Below are 4,077 nucleotides of genomic sequence, written 5' to 3' on the forward strand. Positions count from 1 at the left end.
GAATAAAGGAACAGACGAAGCAAGCGAATGAAGAGAAACAAGTACAGATACTGCAAATATACAAGAATATACTCATACATTAATGCCTTGAGAATATCACATTATCATATTCAAATTAAACATTACATGTATATCATAGTTCTCATTTGGGTGATCCTATAATATACAAACATGCAATAAACCGCAATGACGCTAATAACTTTTATTTGGTAATTATAAATACACCCCTTTAAATTTTATTTGATATCTTTGGATAGACAAACAAACTTAACAAGACATATTAATTACCAACTATTATGTTCATGAATTATAAGAAATTGATTAACCTTTGGATCAGTCCCTAAGTCCTTAAAATAAATGAACTTCAATATACCCACGACACCAATAAGGATATGTAATATATCAATTCCAATCATAGCATCAAATAATCATGGGTAATTGAAAGAAACATTATACAATTTCAAAAATTCAAGACATTATGGTTTGCCTACTTTGATGACTAACAAACCACTCATAATTGAATTCTTGAAATTGTAAAACACTATAATTGTTTCATGCATAAACATTCACCAAATTGCACGTAAGGGCAAAACCGTAAATTAATGCGTAAGGGAAAAACCGTAAAATCAGAATCGATAGGGGGCAGAACCGTAAATTTAGCAGCTAGTGGCAAAATGGTAAATAATTCGGTCAATGACAAAACAGTAAATCAAACGGTCAAGGGCAAAATCGTAAATAATCGACGGAGAGGGCAGCAGGCGTGTGAGGTGCACGCGCCTCAACTGCCGCGTGGGCGCATGGGGCCCACAGGCCTATGCATACGCACCCGCGTGCGTCACACGCGCCTATTCCTTCACCGCGTGCATCACGAGCTTGGAGCGTGGATCTACGCGCCTGCAACCGTAGCGCACGCGTGGCTTCACGCGCCTTCTTCATCGCGTCCATTCGTTTTCTTTTTTTTTGTGCCCCGTTCCGCCGCGCCTTCCGTCATCAAGGTCTCTTCCAATAGCCCATCTCCAACCAAATTAACGAGTGGGTTTGGGAGACCACGCCGGCGCCATCACAAAGGTCCAAGATTCGATGAAATGAATCAGAACAAGAAATCATTTCAACCACTTTGGCAAATAACAAAAAGACCAACATCGTTTGGCGAATCCAAACCTAGAAACCATAATCGGAAAATCATAAGATCCTAAACCTCGCTCTGATACCAACTGTAAGTTATAACGTAATCCTTTTATGCGGAAAAATTTATGAAATCTAGGATCTTAGATCTTCATGATTTTCACAATAAGAGGGATGAAGACATATCTTTATCCATAGCATATCCTTGCAGATAATTGTTGTAGAAAACAGAAGAAATGAAGAAATCTGATTTCTCTCCCTTAACCCACTTTTCGCTTAATGTATCTTGTCGATGGAGGATAAAAATACAACGTTCTTTTTGTATGTTATCGTGGGTGGAGAGAGGACCAGAATCTTTTTATATATACCCCTTCAAGTGGTGCCTTCCATCAAAGCATATCCCACTTCAAAAGAGTCGCACCTCATCGGAGGAACTTTAACTTCTCAATAGAATTACACTTTTTCATCTATTTTTCATAGCCAATATGTTTTAGCACTTAAATATTTATTAAACCATTAATTCATAACATCATGTGGGCCACATTATTCTTACAAAGGCAACACTTGGCAGTAAGAAGGTTCTCATTGTTCTTGATGAAGTTGATGAGAAAGAACAAATTGAGAATCTAATGGGACAACGTCAGTTGCATCGTGGAACAAGAATAATTATCACCACTAGGAACACAAGTGTACTGGACATTATTGAGCAAAGAATGGTTCGTGAAATGAAGGAGATGAATTCTAGCCATGCACTCCAAATTCTGCCTTATGAAATGAAGGGGATGAATTTTTACCATGCACTCCAACTTTTCAATAGGCGTGTGTTTCTTGAAGGCTCTCTGGCGGAGGATGATTTTGACCGTCTCTCAAGAGATATTGTCTTTACTACCGGGAGCCTTCCTTTAGCTCTTGAAGTTATAGGTTCGTTACTTCATGGAAAACCCAAAGCGAGATGGGAGAAAACATTAGACAAGTCAAGGGAAATACCTGATGAAAAAGTACAAAAGACGTTGATGATTAGTTATGATGCCCTAAATGATCATCGGCGCGAAATTTTTCTTGATGTCGCATGCCTTTTCACCAATGAGGATATTTGTAATGCCAATTACACGTGGGAGGCTTGTGAATTTCATCCTGAAATTGAGGACCTTGTTAGAATGTCCTTGATAAAGATAAAGGACAATAACAAATTTTGGATGCATAACCAACTGAGAGACTTAGGACGGGAAATTGTTCATAAAGAAAGTCCTAAAAATCTTGGGAAGCGGAGTAGGCTATGGACTAGCGAGGCGGTCCTTGATTTAGTAAAAACCAAAGAGGTAAGACAACTATCAGTTTCAAATGAAAAAAGTGACATCCCTGCGTTTGAGAATTCAACTTTCTACTCATGATCTTTTCTTCCCTATCATTCATTCAAATCGTAAATAAAATTACTGGTTACTGACAAACTTCAACTAATCACTGCAATTAATTTATTGGTAGAGGAAGGAAGATGTTGAAGCACTTGATCTACTGGGAAGGAGTTCTCATATCTCAATTATCCATGAAGAAATCGAAAGGTTTGAAAGTTTGAGGTTCCTGAGATTATCTTATGGGACCTTGCATGGGGATTTCATCGTTTGTCTACCAAAGTTGAGATGGCTTTCATGGTGTTCTCCTTCACCGGATTTTAGTGTGTGCCTACTATTCATTCAAAGAATTTAGTCGTCCTTGAACTTTTTGACAATCGCTTCCCAGATAATTCAAAAGTATGTGACATATTTAAGGTATGGTTTACTACTCAATTTATGATAATCGCCTTGTAGATTATTTAGGTTTCTTTTCCGGACCTTTATTTTTCCTTTACCCTTTAATTTTAATTCAATTGAGCCAACTGAATTTTGTTTCGCTGGTTATCTGAAGATTATATTCACTGTGTATTGATCCAACTACGCCCAAACAGGGAAGCTAGGATGTGAAGTTTAAGAGGTTTCGGGGCTAGAAGCTATATGCTGAAGTTGGACTAGTGTATCCGATTTCTCCTTTACTTTTTATAAAGTGTACCAGCCATGCCCGTATGGACAAAAACTTGTTACCCGCGTAGGAATATATCCTCTTTCAGCAATTTGATTCACCATACTAGCTAGGGATGTGCATGTTAGTGGAACTGGAATAACATGCCTATTCACATCAAACACCCCAATTGAACCATATAAGTGATGAGTAACATCTTTCATACACTCCCATGAAAATATTCTCTGCTTTCATTACTATTAAATGGAAGATTCACTAAATGAGTGATTGTTGCTTGCATGCTCCTCTATCCAGGAAAATATAGGAAAGAGAATATGTTCGACCTTGGAGCTGCAGGGAGTCTTTTATATCTGGTTGCTGCAAATAAGAATGAACTCAACAAAATGGAGGATTTGTGGAGAGAAATGGAACTTGTTCTTCAGAATGTCAAAGAAAAAGTAAGGAGGAAAGATTCTTCTCGTGAACCATCTGAATGTTATATTTCGTCGGTCCGCCCATGATGTGTGTGTCCAAGGGACACCATTTGCTCTAATAAGAGGTATGTCTGAGAGACACCTTTTGAAGAGGTGCGAGGAGAGTTTCTTAATGGAAGTTACGATAACTTCCTCAGTAAGATGATGAACAATTTACAAGAGAAATTCAGAACTCTCTCTCTCGACGTATAAGGATTCCGTATCTATTCTTAGAAGACAATCGGCATTAACGCTGTGGAACAAGAATACTTTCCCTGTGATTGTATTCGGACCAACGTGAAGTAGATTCGTTCATCGTTTGCTAGTGATTCGACGTGTGATCCTGGAAATTGTGTTTGGAGCGCATCGAACAGGTTAGTCGATTCTCCCGACACTCGCATCCAACATTGGTATCAGAGCCAGGTTATGATCTCTGCCTTGTTTTCCTATTGATTTTTTACGCTTGCTGTTTGATATGGAGATCATG

At 38.4% G+C, this 4,077-nt stretch overlaps 1 protein-coding gene across 1 annotated transcript; it reads left to right on the forward strand.

Moving 5' to 3' along the window:
• Positions 1-1,850: 1,850 nt before the first annotated feature.
• Positions 1,851-2,852, forward strand: LOC115685283 (disease resistance protein L6-like). Its single transcript, XM_030610320.2, has 2 exons — positions 1,851-2,444; positions 2,608-2,852. The coding sequence occupies exons 1-2, from the start codon at positions 1,851-1,853 to the stop codon at positions 2,827-2,829; spliced, it is 816 nt and encodes a 271-aa protein (XP_030466180.2). The 3' UTR covers positions 2,830-2,852.
• The last annotated feature ends 1,225 nt before the right edge of the window (positions 2,853-4,077 follow it).

This window comes from Syzygium oleosum, unplaced genomic scaffold, assembly GCF_021117445.2.
Source record: "Syzygium oleosum isolate NSW1041296 unplaced genomic scaffold, Sole_v2.1 Sole_v2.04, whole genome shotgun sequence".
Classification (NCBI taxonomy): Eukaryota; Viridiplantae; Streptophyta; class Magnoliopsida; order Myrtales; family Myrtaceae; genus Syzygium; species Syzygium oleosum.

Bases quoted from the DNA above. Each gene is read 5' to 3' on its own strand.
- LOC115685283 (XM_030610320.2), top strand. From the start codon at position 1,851: ATGAAGGAGATGAATTCTAGCCATGCACTCCAAATTCTGCCTTATGAA. The intron at 2,445-2,607 runs GTAAGACAACTA...ATTTATTGGTAG, and splicing joins ATTTAGTAAAAACCAAAGAG to AGGAAGGAAGATGTTGAAGC.